At 31.2% G+C, this 21378-nt stretch overlaps 1 protein-coding gene across 1 annotated transcript in view; it reads left to right on the top strand.

The window, feature by feature from the left end:
- LOC126891698 (nitric oxide synthase, salivary gland) overlaps nt 1-21378 on the top strand; it is a 1179385-nt gene that overhangs the window by 1079320 nt on the left and 78687 nt on the right. The window contains exon 10 of the mRNA XM_050660959.1: nt 18721-18818. Coding sequence (XP_050516916.1) covers nt 18721-18818 — 98 coding nt within the window. The remainder of the gene's footprint in view (nt 1-18720; nt 18819-21378) is intronic.

Below are 21378 nucleotides of genomic sequence, written 5' to 3'. Positions count from 1 at the left end.
ACTTATGCGTTTCTTAACCAAAAGTGTAATACTACTGACTTCTTATTTATTGTTTGGATAAACGGTACAGTTGAGTCCCTGAATCTTTACTCGTGCGTCATCATTTAAAGCATACGAAATGAGTCGATCATAAGTCGAGAATTGAAATTTACTAAACGCAACAGCAAGTAACGTCATCATTTAAAGCATACGAAATAAGTCGATGATAAGTCGGAAATTGTCGATGATAAGTCATTTACTGTCACTTGCTGTTGCGTTTAGTAAATTTCGATATTCAACCTATTTCGTATGCTTTAAATGATGACGCATGGGTAAAGATTCAGGGACTCAACATACTAGTTCTTTTCATTATCTACTATTTCTTTATCTGCTTGTGATTTCACCCCAGCTTAGTCCAATTTTTCGTGTCCTTTTGTTGTAGTTCTTTTCCAGCTGTTGTCGGTCTTCCTTTATTTATTTTCCCCCTAGTTGATATTCTATTCCCCCTGGCCAGTATATTTTCAGGATTTTCCTTAAATATTTGTTTAAAAAAAGTTTGCACTTTTTCAGTTGTAGTTTCGTCCTCTTTCCATGTATCTGCTCCGTCATACACCATCGAAAAAGCTCAAAATGCTCGAAGAAAAATTAAGAACCCAACAGAAGACGAAAAACCGATTGGCAAAACTATTCTGCCATGTGTGAAAGGTACAACAGAGAAAATAGGGAGAGTGCTGAGAAAACACAAAATAGAAACGATATTTAACACGAACAGAAAAATCTGAACTATTTTACCAACAGCAAAAACCGAAATGTCGTTAGAAAATCAAGGAGTATATGAAACTCTATGTGGGGATTGTGAAAACTCGTACATCGGGCAGACCAACCGAAGAATCCTGGAAGAACACCGAAATGACATCGAAAGGAGAGAGACAACGTCATCTATTGCACAACATGTCGCAAATATAGGACATACAATAAACCTGAACTAAACGATGATGACATAGAAATCAAAAGAAAACGTGAAATCAGAGAATCGATATAAACAGAAAAAAATCTAAGTCAAACCAAAGAGATGATGTTCAAAGGCTTCCTACAACATGGATAACTGTACTGAAGAAAATACCAGAATGAGTCAGGCAACGATATCGACGCGTATCACCCCTCCTCCCCCTTCAACTTATACAGGGCCAATAACAAAAGTCAATAACCGCTCGTGTGCAGGAAGTGCATCACGATCGACTATATAGGTGACTGTATCGGGAATAGAAATTAAGTTTACTTCAAGCAGCAGCGATTTGATTTACTCCTGGCTTTGATTTGATAACAGGACAAATATTGAAACAGCTCCCAAGAAAAGCAATTGTCAAGTTGACGTATTTAATTAATGCTGCGATCTGATTAAAATATGTTCCTTCATTGTGGAAAGTGGCGGAAATGGTAATGATACCAGAACCAAGCAAACCACCACATATAACCTCCTCCTATAGACCAATATCACTGCTACCCACAATAAATTATTTGAAAAACTCCTCCTCAGAACCAATTGCAACCAATTATAGTAAACAAAAAATTAATTCCAAATCATCAGTTTTTTTTTAATCAGAAACACTCAACTATAGACCAACTCCACAGAGTCACCGATATTATAGAAAATGCACTAGAGAAAAGAAAAGTTTGTTCAGCTTTATTCTTAGATGTTGCCCAGGCATTTGACAGAGATTGGCATGAAGGACTATTTCATAAATTAGAGACTATTCTTCCAAAATCATACACAGACATAATTAAATCGTACTTAACTGATAGATATTTCAGAATCAAGCAAGATGATGCTTATTCTGAACTTAAAGAAATAAAAGCCGGAGTCCCCCAGGGTAGCGTATTGGGCCCGGTCCTATATCTTTTTTATACATGTGATCAACCAGAATTCGATAACTACTGTTTAGCTACCTTTGCCGACGATACTGCCATATTAGCAGTAGGTAAAGATAACGTAGAAACAGCCAATAAACTACAAAATGCGATGAGCAAATTCCAAAAATGGACTAAGACGTGTAAGATTACATTGAATAAAAGCAAATGAGTACATGTTGATTTCACTAATAAAAAAATTATCTATGCACCAATAAAAATTAATGGACAAGATATTCCTTATGCCTTATAGGTAATTGTTTATCAATAATTAAATAACTTGGTAATATAAAAGCTCTTTTCGTATAGATCATAATTCTAGAAGTCGATGGAAATTGAATGAACACTTTAGCAACAATTGAATTGTTAATTAAAAATTTACGGTCGCTATAATAACCACAATAATTATGATATAAGAATAACTATGATTTTTGTATAAAAAGACACTGTACCTATCTAATGTATTTTACAGAATTAAAATTGGACTATTTAAGCGGCCTCAGGAATATTTTAAAATTATAAACAATTTTTAGGCTTATAGACAAATAGAACATCTCGGGAAATATTAAATTAAATCATGAAAACGGTATTGGAAAAAACGGCAGGCGCTTATTTTAAAAGAAGAAACGTTTAATTGTGATGAGTGGTTCCTGAGATACAATCAGTCAAATTTGACCGACATTTACGACAAAGATATAAACAATGGGATCATAATTTTTGAAGCATTATCTTTTTATTTTTGTCCTCTTTCTCCACACCAATTATCTATCTAATAATAAAAACTATAAAAACTGTCGATATTACGAGTGAAAATTGCCAAAAATAGCAAAATTCCAATCAAAAATTAGGTTGGAGAAAATGTAATCTTAAAGTTCATAATTGGTATACGTTACAAAAATGAATTTTCTCGGCTTCCCATGCAGCAAGTCTCTCCATTCTTTTTTTGTTCCCAAGTAACTCGAGTAGAGCCATCTAAACACAGATCACTTAACTCTCTTTAGATGTTTCACGCAGCTATATCAAGGTCATCCTAAACTAAATGTCATTTGGAGTACCGATTCATTTTTTCAGATGTCGATATGCACTGAAGTGAAGATTTCTTCTATATCACTGAGTCTGAGTGTCATAATAATTTGTCAATTGTCATCATTGTCAGTATGCCTTTAAGTCAGAATTTTTTATTTGATTGTTATTTGATAAAAAATCCTCGTTTAGACAAAATGGATTCAAATACAGTTTTTGAAACAAAACGAATATGATTTGAAGATCAGTTTGCTTTGTATCATGAAGTCATAGATTATATCCAAAAGCAATTCCTAGCTTACATTTGTATGGTGAGTTCAACAAGTATTTGTTATTAGAGAATAAGTAACACAGTTAGTGGTGTATGGAAGCAAATGAATGTAACACCAAGTAAGTAACCCCTACTGAAAATATATTATAATTAATAAAAATTATTTTACGTGAAATAAATCATGGTATAAACTATTATATTAATTTTTTGTTTTAGTTGAAAGTCCTTCAACAAGTAGAGATGCACACACACATGTTTCTATCATTTGAAAATACCCTTTTGTAGAAGTATTTGTAAGATAACGATTAATAATTTCATTTGTAAAGATACGATTTGTAAAAAATATATACAAAGTGGTTTTGCTGGTATTAAATAATTAAATAAAAGTCCGTTGTCATGTCTTATTTTTTCCCAAATGGTATTTTGTATATTTGAAATAAAAATAATTTGCATCAAAAGCAAATTATTTTTTTTTCAACTATACAGAAATATTTTAACCTAACATTTTCTTCCTACCAAAATTACATTTTGAAATTCCCGCTTGGATTAGTTCCGATACAAGCGGCTTTGAGCGCTGTTTTTAATATTTAACCAAAGCGGGAGGTAGGTGATCTGTGCATCTAACTAACGCATTATTAAATGGCAAACTTGCTTTTGTTTTGCTATAACAGATTAATTTTTTATAGGAAAAGAAAACTATATATTTTTTCCAGTTGTAGACTTTTTTAGATAAACTTACTACAAGTGTACCTTTTAACGTTAAAAACACAAATATTCGCATTTGAAAGCTGGTTAATTATTTAAACAATCTTTATTTAAACAAATTAAAAATTGTTGTTATAATAAATAAATTAATTTATTATAACAAAACAAAAGTAACTTTGACATTTAATAATGCGTTAGTTAGATGGCTCTACTCGAGTTACTTGGGAACAAAAAAAGAATGAAGAAAATTGCTCGATGGGAAGCCGAGAAAATGCATTTTTTTAACGTATACCGATTTTGAACTTTGAGATTACATTTTCTCCAACCTAATTTTTGATTGGAATTTTGCAATTTTTGTCAATTTTCACGCGTAATATCGATAGTTTTTATTATAATAATATATGTTATGATTATTTTAGAGATATGAAAATTGGTGTGCAGAAAGAGGACCAAAATAAAAAGGTGATGGTTCAAAAATTTTGATCTTGTTTTTTATATATTTGCCGTAAATGCCGGTCAACTTTGACCGGTTGTATCTCAGGAATCACTCATCACAATTAAACGCTTTTTCTTTTAAGAGAAGCGTCCTGCCGCTTTTTTCCAATACCCTTTTCATGATTTAATTTAATTTAATATTTTTCGATATATTCTATTTGTTTATAAGCCAAAAAATTGTTTATAATTTCAAAATATTCCTGAGGCCGCTAGGATAGTCCAATTTCAATTCTAGAAGGTACATTACATAGGTACAGTGTCTTTTTATTCAAAACTTATAGTTATTCTTTTGTGTCGTACTTATTGTGGTTATTAAAAGTGATCGTAAATTTTTAATTAACAATTCAATTGTTGCTAAACTTTTTATTAAATTTCCATCGGCTTCTGGAATTATAATTTATATGAAAAGAGCTTTTATATTACCAAGTTATTTAGTTATTGATAAACAATTACTTATCTAAAACTTTAGTTGAAAATTAAAGATTTTGTAGGAAAACCCACATTTTCCGAGAAAAATTTTCGTCGAAGTAAATCGGGAAAAATACGTCTCTTGCAGAATTTAATTAGAGTGAATTTTTATACGAGTATTTTTGCTGTAAAGTTAAAATCTTTGGAGTTATAGAGCAAAAATTGAAACAGACACGATTTTCGGGTGCCATTTTGTTTATAAAAAAAGTAGCACACTATCTGCGGACTTTGCATACCTATATTATTAATATATACAATCATTAGATTCGATTCCAGCAATAAAATTGCTGATAAATAACTTTTCCTAAAAATGGCCTATTCTCCGATAATCTGCACAGACTATCATACATATAGAAATAAAAATGAGTGCTCTTCTCTTGCATCCAGCCTACTTCCATTCATAAATGATTTAATTAAATTTGATCCCTCTTCTGAAACAACCTGTACAGTAACGTTCTATTTAAGCACCGAAACTTTGGCTTATTCATACCAGAAGCTTAACGATACGTTCACCGTTCACGGATATCTTATAAATAGTTGCACCCTCCTCTGCTCCGTGCAAATAACATTATCTTTTGAGCAACATTTTGCTCCAGACTGAACTCCTCCCGGGAGTTATATAAAATCAAATTTGCTACATGGTCGCCTTTGAATCACGCCGAATTTTTTCAGCTCAAAGGTTTTATTCATGAAGTTTTAGTAAATTGTGAGGCCATATCAGAAAACGATCTAATTATATAAAGTCGTTTTGGTGTTGGGATGCGAAATCGGGGCCTGTAAAACGGTGTAACAGTCTCCCCAATGATTCTTAAAGTAATATAGGGTGCATTTAATATCTCAATTGGTCATCTGAATTGAAACAAAAATGAAATAGATATTATATTTCACAGAAGAAAATCAAAGCAGTTATATCACAAGTAAGAAGTTCACTTAGTAATAATAATCAACTACATCAATTAGAAGATATCAATATTGCCAACCTAAAAAATATAGGCCATCGGTACATAATTTGCAAATATTTTACGGCTATCCCTACTTTTCTGTCTTTACACGGCAAATTACGTGTAGTAAAATTCACACTAGTATGGATATGTAAACATTACTAGAATGTCATTCTACTTGACAATGTCATCATTAACTTTAAAGAGATGACTTTTGAATGTTCTTGGATAACTGTTATTTGTATAATTGCAAATTATTAATTCAGTTAATATATGTGATTATTTCATTCATAGGAGATTCTGACCAATAGAAAGCTACAGAAATCTGAATTAAATCGATCATTTTTGATAATCTCCCGTCGTTAAGTATATTAGGTCAGATGCCCTTCGCTGCTACGAAAAAATACATTCAGTGACATTAATGACAATTAATGTTTTAAAAATTATAAAAGTGATGACTTTCAACCGTCAAATTAATATTTATAACAACTGTGTGTTTAATTGTACCTACTAATTTGTACTTACATAAATAAATTACAAGAAAATTTTGGTGTTGAACAGTTTTATTCATGAAATAATCGCAACATATTGCACTCGATCTCTAAAATTAATATAGAATTTTAGAGCTCTTGTGCAATTACTACTGATAATTTTTTCACTAATTATGTATTCAGTGATTGTAATAATTTTTATGTACAATAAAAACTAATACTCAATCGAGAAAAGAGGAAAAGTGTTAAAGTGATTTTTTAATAATATATTGTTACTATGGAACGCTTACAATTTTAAACATATTTAACAACAAAATAGTTGAATCACAGAAAATATCCTGATCTATTATCTGCATGGATCTTTCATAAATAATAAACAATAAATACCTTTTTATTAAGTTCACGTCTTAAATCTATTTTTTATCAAATACATTGTAACTAAATAAGCGATGGCCTACCCCAGCTAATTGAAATAATATTCGAAAATATTACTTCAACCAACCAAGATAGCCATCGTTACACCCTCACCTTAGCTCAGTCACTCAGGTGTATGTCCTAATCTTAGAAATGAACTATGAACATTTAGAATGGAAGCAAACAAAACAGTATTTTTAACTAATCATGTTTATTGTTCATAAAGATATAATAAAAATATGACTTAGTAAATTGCATTAACAAATGTATTCCAATTCTTGCCAAAAACTAACAATTCTGGATTATACTTATGGCTTTTGGTATCTGGTGGTAACTTCTTGATGTCGAATGGTACTGCTGTTGTAGACTTCTCGTAGGCCTGGACGGATCTTCAGCCCTAGGCCCCTGCAGCTAAAGATGTTGGATGCTGGAGTCTGGATGTCTTGGTCTCATTCTTCGCCTTAAAGTTGCATCACCGGTGATGAAGGCAGGTGGCTCCCAAAAGGAGAAAGGTGATTTTTATCCAAAAACTGTAACAGTAAAACCATATCAACAATCAAGAAGAAAACCAAATTGTACCTTTGCCAAATAGTATTCAGAAATAGTAATTGGCAAGGGTAAATTAGATGGAATTTAGGTGAGGAGAATAGTTAAAATTTGATTTACACGTGCATATTAATAGATGAAAAGAAATATAAAAACCAAACACATGATAGAACATTTGAAGATTAGATATAAAAAATATTAGAAAAAATGTTATAAGAAGCTAGGTATGGATGGAATATGATGACTGTAATAAATTATTAAAAAAACTTTATGTAAAACTCACCCCAAGAGGAAGATTTGATTTGGAATAAAAATGACTTAATTTTGAAGCTTCTTTGCGTTTTATGACATTTCCACCACTATTTTGGAGAATAAAATAATAAAATATGGGGGTTGTCACTGTCATTAAAATGGCATGACAACGAACCTTGGACGAAATTTAAAATAACGAACATGGAACACAAGAGATGATACAATGTATGGGGTACGTTCAATATGTTCAATCGATGATTTAGATGTTAGATAAAAAGAGATATAGTAAATAGAAGATAATAAAAAAGGATAATAAAATGATAATAACAGAGGATAATGTTGTTCTGAAGCTATTTTCTTGTGGCATTTTTATAATCAAGTATATTCAAATGGGAAATAAGCCACAATTTTACCTAAAAATGATTTTATTAACGTTTCGACGCCCAAGTCGGGTGTCGTTGTCAAAATACAAAATAATACTAAATAAACAAAAATGGTGTTGCTTAGTAAAAAATTCTTCTAATAATTTATTTAATTATTTATGCAGGGTGTTCAAAAAATTTAATTAAATTAATTGAGACAAAAAGAAGAATGTATGTAATTTATTTAATTCAAAATAAGTTTTACTGTTATCAAAAAACAGAAAAAATGTTTATTTGACAAGTAAACATTGATTTTCGCTTTAACGAAATGTTCAAATTGTCAAGCGGCAGGTGAGTGGAAGTTTTAACATTGAAATTAAGCGAAAAGCAATATTTACTTGCCAAATAAACATTTTTTTCCTGTTTTCTGACAACTGCAAAACGTATTTTAAATTAAATAAATTACATACATTCTTCTTTTTGTCCCAATTAATTTAATTTAAAATTTTTTTTGAACACCCTGCATAAATAATTATGGTTGAATAGAGAATTGAATACCCTTTCAAATGAGCTGTCACATGACCCCTATTCTCATTTTAAAAATCATCGATTACGTCATGACTCCATATGGATGACATCACTAATATGATATATACAGTAAGTCCCTGTAAGTTGTATCCATATGCAAAACGTTTTTATTATTAATTTTACGAAAAAAAGATATTCTTCGTAAAAAGCTCTGCATGGTTCAAAACCTAAGATTTAACCATCAAATATCAATTTTTTTTAATAATATACGAGGTATTTCAAAAAGTTTGAATTTCACTCAAGAGTAAAGTAGCTTTATTTTTCACAATACATATTGAAAATTCCTATTACGAAAAATTGTTTGGAATTATAAACTATATTCTAGTATGCAATTACATCCTTCTAATTGAAAAAATCTTTTTTTTTTTAAATTATGGATAACATAATATTTTCGGTTATTTCAATTCAGATAACTCTTTTATTATTAATTTTACGAAAAAAAGTGATTCTTAATAAAAAGTTCTGCATGGCCCAAAACCTAAACTATAACCATCTTATGTCAAATTTTATCAATTTTATACATACGAGGTGTGTCACAAAATATGAATTTCGCTCAAGAGTAAAATACGTTTATTTTTCACAATATCGAAAATTGTTATAATGAAAAGTGTAAATGTTATGATTAAAACTTTATTGAGTCTAAAATCTTAATACAAAAAAAACATTAAGTTATCGAAATTTAAAGAAACGCTGAGAGTTAAAGTCTTTATTACACGTCTTCACTTTTCAACGTCTTGGATTCGAATGTTGGATTGTCGAATGACTGAAAATGCCCTGGCCTCTCCGAGTACCTACCACCACCTCGAGTCCATGTGGTAGTGGGGTCGGGTACAATCGACACCAATCGATCATGCCGTGGTGTGGAAAGACAGGGCCGGCTCGGTTTGCTACAAAAGTAATTTAGAATTAAAAACTATTATATGTTTCAGTATGTAATTACATCCTTCTAATTGAAATATTCTGAACTATGAAGGTACATACTTTACTTTTGATATAAATTTATCTTTTTTGGCATATCTCGTATAAAATTTATAAAATCTGATATAATATGATTGTATTTTAGGTTTTAGAACTTTTTATTTAGAATCACTTTTTTCGTAAAATTAATAAAAAAAAAGAGTTATCAGAATTGAAATAACTGAAAATAATGTTAGTTATCCATAATTTTTCAAAAAAAAATTGTTTCAATTAGAAGAATGTAATTGCATATTAGAATATAGTTTTTAATTCCAAACAACTTTTCATAACAGTTCAGTCGCGTAGCGGAGGGCAGTAATCATTCAAGGGAGGAAAAGGCACTTTACTCCCATGTTTTTTTTATGGCATAGACTTGGGTGTCATTTAGCCAGTCACAACTTTTTTTGTTTTCTGTTCATACATAAGGAAGGCAATGAGGTCCTTAGAGTTCCATAGCAAACTCTTCTACAGCTCTCTACTCAGTTCAAAAGCTGGCCGCTATGGACTGTCCAAGTTGCTCACCACATTTTCCATTATGTATCTTCTTCTTCTTCTTTTTTCATATGTACATAATATACCAAATTATCAGGATTAATAAGTTTAGAGGTTAATTTTAGTTTCACAGATAAATTTCATTAAACAATCATATATGTTCTTGCTGTTCAGAGACAATAGATAGAATACATTGAAAGGTGGAAAATAATTACATTTTATTAAATCTTGGATTAAATTATATGTGCATGGAATATTTTTTGCGCACTCAAAGAAAGTATGATTTAAGTCACCAACCTTCTGACATTCTGTACAAAGATTTGAATCAAAAACTTTAATTCTTGCTAGATGTAGAGGGAAACATGCATGTCCAAACTTCATTTTAATTAATGTTGTTATATATCTTCGAGGTACTACATAATTTTTAAACCAATATATATTTGGAACAGAAGGTTGAATCAGTGAATACTGAGATTTGGATTGTTTAAAAAGATCTCACCATGATTGACTCCACTGATTTTTAACTCGATGCTTAATAGTGTTAAGTAAGTCAGATATGCAAAACTTACGATTATGTGAAGTACCATATTCAATAGCTTTTTTAGCCAAACTATCAACATATTCATTATGCGTTAGTCCTATATGAGCCTTAACCCATAAAAAGTTCACTCTTCTTTTATTTTTATGAATTTCAAAAAGGATTTTCTTAATTAGTAGGATATAAATATTTGAATTGTTATTGGAAAAATCTATAGTTTGAATAGCAAGAAGAACAGAGAGTGAATCGGAAATAATTGTTGCAGATATATCTTCTGATTCTTTAAAATATTGCAGGGCCTCATAAATTGCTATGGCTTCAGCACTGAAGATAGAAAAATCATGGCCTAACTTAAATATTTTTTCTGTTTTAGTAGCAGGTATGAAAAAGGCACATCCAGTGCCAACTAACGTCTTAGATGCATCTGTAATCTGTATATATCTACTCCCATGTTATACATAAATGGTTTTTCCACTTTCCTCAAATTAATAACAAGTCATTTTTCATTTTTAATTAATTTATTTATGTAACTAACCAACAAAATTTATTAAAACTAAAACTAACAAGTAGGTAAATACAATATAACGGTCAACTGTCAAATATAAGTCAAATTATTAATCTAAACATTGTTAAATCAAAATAACAATTTACTGTTTTTTACCATTCTGAAAAATACTGGGTGTTTTATAAATAAACGTTAAAATGTATAGATACTTACGTAATAGAAAATAGATATTGTACAGGGCGTCAATAAGTTATATTTCATGAATGACGTCACTTTTACTTTTTTACTCCCTTACTTTACAGGGAGGAAGAATATGTTCCTCTCTAGAGAGGAAAAGTACAACTTTGCTCCCTACAATCAGGTCCGGAAAAGTATACTTTCGGTAGAGGTAGGTGGAAAAAACAATTTCATAACAATAATATTAGTGCAGTCACTGAAGGTGGATATGAGCTATTACCTCCGATTTCGTTGAACCTCCGTCGATTTGCATGGAAATTGGTGAGTGGTTAGAGGATATCCCTAGGAACAAAGGTGACATGGTGCCAAAGGTGACACGCTTTTACCGTGGGGGTGGATGCCACCCCCTCTTGGGGGTGAAAATTATTTTATTAAAAGTAACCCCACAATTCGATAGAGGGACAAATTCTAAGCAAAATTTGTTATATAAAGTTATTAATTTAAATTATTACTTTTTGAGTTATTAAAGATCAAAAATTTTAATTTTTCTTGAGAAAAATGCATGTTTTAACTGATTTTTCATAAATAACTCAAAAACTATAATTTCTTACAAAAAAGTTATTTTAGTAACTTTCCTCGTAAAAAAGTTATTATTATTAAAAATGAAGCAAATAAAAAATGAAATAAACTCCTTACTAGAAAAACCTTTTAGTATTAACTTTAAGTCAGTTATAGGTAGGGCTACCATACGTCCGGATTTCGTCCGGACAGTCCGGATTTGAAAGACATATCCGTATTGGCGTCCGGGTATGAGAAATGTCCGGATTTTTTTCTTTATCAAAAAAATGGAACACACGTGGCCAAACGGTGAATTATTTGATGAGCGCTCGTCACTTCTTCAAGTTCTAAAAAAGCTGAAACCTCAATGGACTTTAGTACCTAAAGAAGAAACCCCATATACTTATGACAAATGGAAAGAAATATTTGAAGCATTTTTTAAAAGCAACGTTTCCTTTACGAATATTTTAAAATAGTAGAATTCATCTTTTGTCTGCCTGGTACTTCGGCTCCTGCTGAACGTATCTTTTCGATTATTATATTAACTACCTTTTCTATTTTAAAAATATTTTTTATATCGTTCTGTAATATTATTTTCTAGGTCTAAAGTATGTTACCACATAGGTGTATATGTATTTTAAACTGGCAGAGATTTTCGATGTTAGTTGCATATTGTAGCGAAACAGCTGTACTTTTAATTGTGCCATATGCATTACGCATATATGTAAAATGTAGAGGTAGGAACTCAGTCAAATTCACTTGGACTACCCCTGTCCGGATTTGACCTTAATCAATTATGGTAACCCTAGTTATAGGTAATTGAATTTATGTATTTTTCACTTTAGAACATAAACTTATTAAACATTTCTCAAATTGTTTAGAAATATCTATCCAATGAGCTCCCGAAGAAGTTAATAGCATTAAAATTTATGCTTCAAAATTTTTTCAAAATTTTTCAAAATGTGGAATATTTTTAGAGTTATTATCAAAAGAAAATGAAAACTACGATAATTGTAAAAATTCTGATTTTTTTAATTATATCTTTTTTTCAAAAATATGCATTCTAAACTGGTCAAATTTGTTGAAATCATTACTTGTGCTAGTATAAAGAAACTCTTGTAATAATTACAATAAATTTTAATTTTTAGGGAAATGGCGTATGTTTTATTTTTTACTTTTTTCTAAAAAATTCGAAAGGGTTGTCTTATTTTCATCATAACTTGCTTAGATTGAATGCCATTACCTTCTTCTAAAGCTCATTTAATAGGTACCCAGAAATACTTTGAGAAGTGGTTAGCAGATATATTTTATAAAATGCATTGTTTTCCCGTTATTTAAGATTGAATATTTAGATTTGAGTACTCGTCGAAAAAAAATATACATTCAATTACCCATAACTCACTTTGAATTAACAATAGTTTAGTGCTTTAAGTGAGCAGTGTATTCAGTTTTTTATTATCTTCAATTTTGTTTATAAAAACTTTTTGTAAAAGCTGATAGTTTTTGAGTTAATCGTGAAAAACATCTTTAAAACATGCATTTTTTATGAAAAAATAAAATCTTTGATCTTTAATAACCCAAAAAGTATCGATTTAAATTAATAACTTATTTAAATTAATAATATAACAAATGTTGCTTATAATTTGCTCCTCTATTGATTTATGTTATTATTTTTAATAAAATAATTTCCAACCCCTGAGAAGGGGTGGCATCCACCCCCAGGGTAAAAGCGGAAGCTGGCTATCAACTTTGTTCCTTGAGGTATTCTCTAACTACTCACCAATTTCCATGAAAATCGATTGAGGTTCAACGAAATCAGAGGTGAAAACCTTCAGTTACTGCACTATATGTTGCATAAATTTTCAATTAATATACCAACATACATACATACAATAAATCTAATTACACATTTAACACAAACCGTGTTACCGAAGTTCGTATGCAACTTTAAACACTCAAAATCGGAAATGCAAGCCCTACGTCGCGATTGGTTAATTGGAAAATGATGAAGCCGATTAATAGGAAATAAGCAATAACACTTTATGAACTGAAATTTCGCTAGTTTGTAACTGGCCCGGTTACCGCAATAACGTTTCAAACTGTATCAAACAAAACTATAACGTTTATTGAAGAGTGAATCAAACAAGAATATATACCTGTAACTAAATAGATCGAAATCTTAGTTTTAATTAAATATTTGTAAAGACCCAGTAAGTTTACAGGTACATATAATTGTGCTTAAGACAAACAGAGACGAATTAAAAAACATATTAAGATACACTGGAAATATGACGGGAAAATAAGATATAGCAATTATAAAAACTCGGCACATAAGCAAGAAGACACCCTTAATTTTAAATTTGTGACAAATTGGATGGTTACTCAGAAGATGGGGTTGAGGGTTGGTGGAAATAACGGGAACAAACGAAATATTTACTTAGAAAAGGGGTCGATATGGGAATTGAAAGAAGAGCAAGTAAACAATCGTTCCAATGCGGACGGCTACTCGGGTTGTTGGAGGAGAGCTGGGAGTAGATACGTTTGAGGGGATAGGTATGGGGAGAGCTAACTACAAAACAGATAGATACTTACAGATGTCCTTTAACTTTTAGAAAACAGAAAGATTTCTGATAAATTTATACTTATGAGCGCTTTTCAGAAACTCCTGGACTTGAACCCACTTAATTGGACATAACCTTGGGGAAACTTCTCTTGCATCTAGGAGGTTGTGACTGATAGGACTTTTTTCTGGACTTTTGTTATTAAAAACTTTTGACTGGTTAAAACTTTACCTAAGATAATCTATTTATAGCAACCAAAAAATCAAACAAATTCATTTAGTCTATTTAAATTTAAAAATATTTTAATTTGCTAATATTTAAATCTAACACGGGTTAAGTCAAAAACAACATAATTATTTGCTCAGAACTTAAATACGTCACCCTGAATTTGCAGATCCAGAGGTCTGGAAACTCATATGTTGACCTAATATTAGTGTTTAGGGATTACCTAAAAAAATATAAAAAAAAATAGCGAATTGGCAAGGATGAACTGAATAAAATTATTATTAAAAAAATTAGTTAAAATTAATTAAATATTCTAATTACATATGAATTTAACAAAGTGGAAAAGAAAGGCGGATTGAAGGTTATGTGTAGAAAAACAAAGCCAAAAAGAATATAAGATATTATCAAAAAAATATAACAAAAATTACCAATTTTATAAGTATGAAATGGTTGTAGGTACTTTGCTCAAGAAGGTTTAAATATTATAAAATAAATTTTGAAGAGAAACATGTGTTAAACAGATAGAATATTTACATAAAAACACATAATGTCCTTTCTTTATAAAACATTATTTTGAAGTGACATTGATAGACGGAAATAAAAATTTTTGCAACTCTTGACTTAAGAGTTACGAAACTCTTGAGTTGATACAAAACAATGAACAAGTTGATACAAAATATATTATTTGTCAGTATGACATAGCCATCATAGACATTTTATAGATGTCTATGGTTTAGTATTGTAACAGGGAGCCCAAGCGGGGATTTTTGCAGTAACTCGAGCGCGTGATTATCATATGGGGAGAAACCTGGTACCCTGTAGGTGTACCTGTACCATATATTGGCTCTAAACACAGGGGAGTTCGTTAAGGGGGGGTCGAAAAAAAAAATCTATCCTTGGAGAAACTCGAAATCGTCAGATTAAGATAAGGTAAGTTACGTACATTCAAAACAGTATATATTTCAAAAATCTGACGATTTGGGCGGGGGGTAAGGAAATGGTTGAGTCACAAAGTTTCACAAGCAAAAAGCCAATATATATCGCGAAATAAACAATAGATCTAAAAACTAAAAAATACATGCTTAATATTTGTCAAAAATCTATCGAATGATACCAAACACGACTCCCCACGGAGAGTGGTGGGAGCTGAAAAATACACTTATTCAATATGTTTGAAAAATCTATCTAATGATACCAAACACGACCCCTTACGGAGGTGGATGGGGGGTTACTTTAAAATTTGAAATAGGACCCTCTATTTTTATTGCAGATTCGGATTCCTTACGTAAAAATAAGTAACTTTTATTTGAAACATTTTTTAGAATTATGGATAAATCGCGCTATAATCCGAAAAAACGATTGTTGGAAGTGGAAAATTAAATTAAAAATGGAAAGTCCCCACTAAAATGGAAAACTTCACTTAACTTTTTTTGGTTTTAGAACCTACTCTTTACAACCGAATAGGTCAGCACAGTGCTCGAGTGACTGCACATTTAGCATACTTTTCTCCCCTACTATTGGGGAAATAATCAAAATATCTGAAAGATTAAATAGAGTATTTAGTTGATAGAAAAATTGAGCACCAACTATTTTTAGAACAAAAATAGTAAATCAAAACAGAATTTTTTTAAAAATTAATAAAATTAACAGAAATTATATTGAAATGAATATTTGAATAGAAATATCACACACGTGACGTTTAGGTATAACGTTACAACCTATTTTTCAAACAAATCTTCAACAAACCTCAATTAGTGTTGAGTCCGCGAGTCTTTACCCGTGCGTCATTAATACCTGGCGAGATAAAACACATACTTTTTATCTAGCATCATTCTCTTCCATGCATGAAACTCATGACAAACCAGCTGCCGATTGTTATTAAGTAACAACACATGTTATTTTTATGAACCATCTAGACTCAGTGCATTGAAAAGAGATAGGTACAAAAAAGACGATTCGGTATGTTTTCATATTTTAAGCACAATTTGTTTGACGTTTCTGATTTGTTTAATTTTGTGGCTGTCAGTCAGTTGAACTTTTTGCGGTTTTTGTCGAATTTTTGCGTTTTGAAGTTTCTTTATATTACACAAACAGTTGTTTTCACAACTAATTTTATATTGGGCTTTGAAATTTTAAGGTAAATAATTATATTTAGGCAATTAATATTTAAAAAATACAAAGCTAACGTCATTCACACAGTAAAGAAATGACTGTGTTTAGATATCCATCAAAGTGAATAAAATAACAAAAATAAAATATGTTTTTTTATAAATTGTTTATTTATTTATTAATCAATAATAATAAAAGAATTTATGAAGCTACTTCAAATGTAGCTGTAATTCTGCGCAAAAATTTTGAAGCAAAACTTACATTTGACATTCTATATATTTGATAACGTCAAATTTTATAATAAAACCCGTAATCGAAACAGTAGCCACTTTCTGTCAGTTGATGTTGCGTGAAATAGATTTCCGACTTATAAGGCTTTTCATTCACAGTCATTTGTTTCGAGCTTCTGTCATGTGTCACTAAATATTAATATATCCACGTCATACGTTATTGGTATATCCAATGATACAAACCAAAAACCTTTAAGGCTATGGGTACATAATTCGCAAATATTTTACGTGTATCCCTACTTTTTCTGTCTTTACACGGCAAATTACGTGTAGTAAAATTCACACTGGTGTGGATATGTAAACATTACTAGAATGTCATTCTACTTGAAAATGTCATAATTAATTTAAAGAGATGGCTTTTGAATGTTCTTGGATAACTGTTATTTTTATAATTGCAAATTATTAATTCAGTTAATAAATGTGATAATTTTTTCACTAACTATGTTTTCAGTGATTGTAATAATTTATTTGTACAACAAAAACTAATAATCAATCGAGAAAAGAGGAAAAGTGTTAAAGTGATTTTTTAATAATATGTTGTTATTTTGGAACGCTTACAATTTTGAACATCTCTAACAACAAAATACTTGGATCACAGGATATATCTGATGTATTCTCTGCTTGGATCTTCCACAAATAATACACAATAAATAACTTTTTATTAAGTTCACGTCTTAAATCAATTATTTATCAAATACACTATATATCAATAATATTTAATCAATTTCTCAAAATATTCCCGATGCAATGTCAAATATTTAAAATTGTCACTGATTGTCAGTGTCTGACTGACAATATATGCTGACAATATTATATTCGGTTGAGTGCGTTGTGAGACAAAGACAGATTTGGAAAATATTACCACGGCATTGTGTTAATTTTTTTCAAATCCTGAAAAAACCAATAAATATTTTTGAAAAATTTAAACGCAGAATGAAAGACTAAATTATTACCGAGGGCCGGAAGTCCCTTAGAATAAATAAAAAGTTTATTTTGAATGAGATATTTGAAATTAAAAATCACACTAAATTTTCTCTTAGTTTTTTCACCCCTGTAACTTATTAAAATAAACATTATAGAAGTTCTCAGGGACTTTCGGCCCTCGCTAATAACGTAATCTTTCATTCTGCGTTTAAATTTTTCAAAAATACTTATTAGTTTTCTCAGGATTTGAAAAAAATGAATCCCCATTTGAATAGCATTGCAGCCGAAAATACGTACCGATCCTCTTAAGTGATGACGCACGGGTAAAGACTCGCGGACTCAACTGTATATATCATATCGCTAATTAGACGTGGAATGGAGAAGTTCACAAAATAAAAACATACTTAAAGCGTTCATTTTCTGCTGACAGAATTATTGCTAAAGAGCTTTTTATTTAAGTGTTAATTTTATTTAACTTTCCAAAAGCTTTATACGATGTATAGGAAGGACCCTTTGAACTTGAGGCAGTTGTAAAAGGAATTTATCCAATTATGAATGGATTCACTTGACATTATTTTGGCATTATGAATTAGCTCTTAAGTATTCCTAATTGTTTGATGTTTAGTCTCTACTATGCCACATAATTTTGTTGAAATATCAGGAGGTAGCTATAATGTTCGAGATTTAAAATTAGTTACAGATATACAAACCCTTCCGTAATACTGTAAGGGGTCAACTATATGTTTTTTGGTAAAGATTTAAATTTACTGCCGATATTATCTGGGCCGAGCTTTCGACGTTCCTTCTGGCGTCATATTCAGCGCTTCCGGGATCTCAGTCTCTTGAGTCCTCAAATACTCCACTGTTTACTGGACACTTCAATATAATATAGTTGTCTTAATGTAAATATTTTTGTTTAAAATGAAGTGTTTTTCTTTTAGGAACCAGCTTGGAAAACACATCAATGGGATGTATCACGGAAAGGAGATCCAAATAACAAGAAGCCAAGGAGGAAATTCCACTTTAAGCAGATCGCTCGGTAAGCCTATAAATATTTTGAACTATTACTGTTATATGTCAAATAGAGGTACTGTTTTAAAATTAAAGTAAACCAGTACAAGTTTCTTAACAGTTTTCATAAAAAGAATATCTAATTTTAACCTAATTGTCACCAATTTTTATGTTATACAGTGAAAGAACATTGAATCTGCCGTGATTTATTTCGGAAAATGGTTTTACCAATATGAGGTTCAATAAACAAGGCATGTTTACTGTACAAACTATTAAGAACTTGAAATATTGTCCGAACTGGTTAGGCTCATCCTAATCACGAAAACGGATAAAGTGGCTCAGATACAGACAACATAAATACTAAATACATAGACAAATACATAGGATAGGATACGAAACAACATCATCAGGGAACAATCATGTAAAAAGAATGGAGGAACACAGACTACCAAGAATTGCGCTAGAACGAAAACCAGCTGGCAAGCGTCCACCGAGGAGACCACCAAAAAGATGGAGATATAGCTGGCAGTCTACCTCTCAAGAAATACTTCAACGTCGGAATTAACAGATCTACAGATCTACAAGTATAAGAAGAAAAGAGAAGTAAAGACAACGTGAGACGTAAGACGAGAGATATATTTCAAATAACACCATTTGATGATGAGATTGGACCACAGGATGATGAACTGTGCTAACAGTGTACTTAAGGGTTAAAGTACTGAAATAAGTAGTTAGAAAATCGTCAAAAGGTGGGAACTATACACTTATCAATAAATCAGTCCACCTGGCAACAAATGCATGATTTCGTAAGAAGTTAAACCACATGCTAGACAAGTAGTTCTATCAATAAACACAAAAAAACTAAATTCTTAGTACAAAGCCAATTGGAGAGAGTAACATGATCCGACCTGACAGTTGACAACTTTTGCTTTTGCTATATAGGAATCAAGAGCACAAAGGACAACATTGAAGCAGAGCTTAGCAGAAGAATCATCATAGGTAATACCACATACTTTTCTAAATCACCAGACGTCCATCAAGGGACTAAGATACGAATCTACAAGACCATAATCCAACCGATAGTGAGCTATGGATGGGAAACTTGGAGATTAATTCAAAAATCTGTAAAATGCATGGACGTCTATGAAAAAAGGTACTTAAACTAATACTAGGCCCTGTAATAGAGAACAACAGGTGGTGAATGAGAAGAATCACCTTTATCTCAATATGTTTGCCTATAGCGTCTGCAATGGACAGGCCGTATATTTAGGATATAAGACAACAGACCGCCAATTAAACTGTTAAAAAGCAGAATGCAAGGGAAGGAGCCTATTGGAAGACTGAGAAAGCAATTAGAGGATGATGAGAATGAGGGCGCAAAAATTCTCCTTGTAAGTAGATCTTTGAGGAGAATAGATACTGACTGTAACGAATGGAGTGGTTTGTTAAGGAAAGCCAGGGCTTACATTGGGCTATCTTTCTTCTTCTGATGCCGTCTTCTAGCGAAGGTTGGCGATCACTTTTTTAAACGCTTCTCTGTCATTTGCAACGTGAAATATCTGTTCAACACTGAGATTAGTCCAATCTCTGATATTCCTCAGCCAGGATTTCTTCTTTCTTCTCAAGCCTTTTTTCCCTTTACTCTTCCTTGCATGATGACGTGTAGCAGAGAGTATTTATCGTTACGAAGTATGTGTCCCAGATACGATGTTTTTCTTATTTTAATTTTATTCATAAGCTTCCGGCCATGTCCAATTCTTCTTAACACTTCTTTGTTTGAGACTTTTGCAGTCCAAGAAATTTTCAGAATACGCCTATATATCCACATTTCGAATGCCTCCATTTTTTTACGGATTGGGCTTTTAGTGTCCAAGCTTCTACCCCATATAGTAGTTGCGACCAAACCTAACATTCAGCGAACCTCAATCTAATGTCCATACTCAAATTCTTATTTGTAAACATTGACTTGAATTTTATGAATCCTTTCCGAGCTATTTCTATTCTGACCTTTATCTCCTCATCTTGGTCTAGTTGTGAGTTTATAATTGCTCCTAGGTATTTATACTTCTCGACTCTTTCTATCGGTTTACCCTCCAATGTCAGATGTATGTTGTCAACAGGGTTTTTTGAGATCACCATGAATTTGGTTTTATTTATATTCATTGTAATCCCATATTTTTGTTTTCTCTGTTAATGATATTTAGGAGTATTTGTAAATCGTCTATATTCTCTGCCATGATTGCGGTATCGTCTACAAATCTTATGTTATTAATGATGCTCCCTCCAATCCTTACACCTTCAGTTCTTTCCCATAGTGCCTCCTGAAATATTAGTTAGGAGTACACATTGAATAATTGTGGCGACAGCACGCATCCCTGTCTGACTCCTCTTTGAATTTCCACTTGGTTTGTCTCACTATCTTCTACCCGTACGACCGCTGTTTGATTGTAGTATAGATTTTTTATTAAATTTATATCCATGGGATAAAGTTGTATGTGTTTCAATGCATGTATGAGTTTACCATGTTGAACTCTGTCAAACGCCTTTTGGAAATCTATATAACATATGAATACGTTTTTATAGTATTT

The sequence above is a fragment of the Diabrotica virgifera genome, chromosome 9 (assembly GCF_917563875.1).
Source record: "Diabrotica virgifera virgifera chromosome 9, PGI_DIABVI_V3a".
NCBI classification, from domain to species: Eukaryota; Metazoa; Arthropoda; class Insecta; order Coleoptera; family Chrysomelidae; genus Diabrotica; species Diabrotica virgifera.
Note: the sequence above shows the minus strand (reverse complement) of the source record. Positions and strands in the feature narration are given on the sequence as shown.